This window comes from Gavialis gangeticus, unplaced genomic scaffold, assembly GCF_001723915.1.
Source record: "Gavialis gangeticus isolate Ggan-Ray unplaced genomic scaffold, GavGan_comp1, whole genome shotgun sequence".
In the NCBI taxonomy this organism is placed as follows: Eukaryota; Metazoa; Chordata; order Crocodylia; family Gavialidae; genus Gavialis; species Gavialis gangeticus.
In genome coordinates, this window is record NW_017729022.1 from 83,396,266 (window position 1) to 83,396,904 (window position 639).

General features: G+C 51.5%; 1 protein-coding gene across 6 annotated transcripts in view; it reads left to right on the plus strand.

The window, feature by feature from the left end:
* The window catches only part of CCDC77 (coiled-coil domain containing 77), a 25,835-nt gene that overhangs the window by 20,835 nt on the left and 4,361 nt on the right, over positions 1–639 (plus strand). For all 6 annotated transcript variants that reach the window (XM_019515512.1, XM_019515514.1, XM_019515513.1 and 3 more), the window contains one exon: positions 427–552. In XM_019515512.1, the coding sequence (XP_019371057.1) occupies positions 427–552 (126 nt within the window). The remainder of the gene's footprint in view (positions 1–426; positions 553–639) is intronic.

Genomic DNA, 639 nt, shown 5'->3' on the forward strand with positions numbered 1-639 from the left:
CTATGCAGATCTGGGAACACATGCTGCCCCGCTCATGCCCTCCTGGGATGCAAGCAGCAGCTGGAGGCTCTCTCCCCATGACCCCCGGCTGAGCTGTGCCTCCGTCCCACACCCTGCCCTGCCCCACTTCTCCCTCACCACAGTGGGGTGTTCATGTGCCCCCCACACCCTTCCCTCCCCTTCCACCACAACAGACTTAGCAGCTGCACGCAACTATATTGGAAATTGGATTGGTATCAGCCAATATGCCTCCTTAAAAATCGGCCACTGGTATCGACCCCCAAAATCTCTATCAGTGTACCCCTGTTTACTTGTTATGGGAATAGCCTTTGTCCCACCTTTTGTTCTTTGGGGAGGGAGGTTTTATGTGTACTGACTACCTGCATCCACCATTTATTAATTCTAGTCCTTGATTTTGGGATTTAGTCATTGCAGGAGCAGTTAATACAGGAGCAGAGACTGGCAAGCATGTACCGAGAGCAATGTGTTACCTTGGAGGGTGAGCTGGCTAGGATTCGTGAGGAGGGGGATGTTGGCCGAGAGCTCTTCAAGGTAATTCCTCTGTTACTTGTTGCCAGTTGTATGATGGGCTTGCAAGTGTGTGTGTGTGTGTGTGTGTGTGTGTGTGTTACTTGTTGC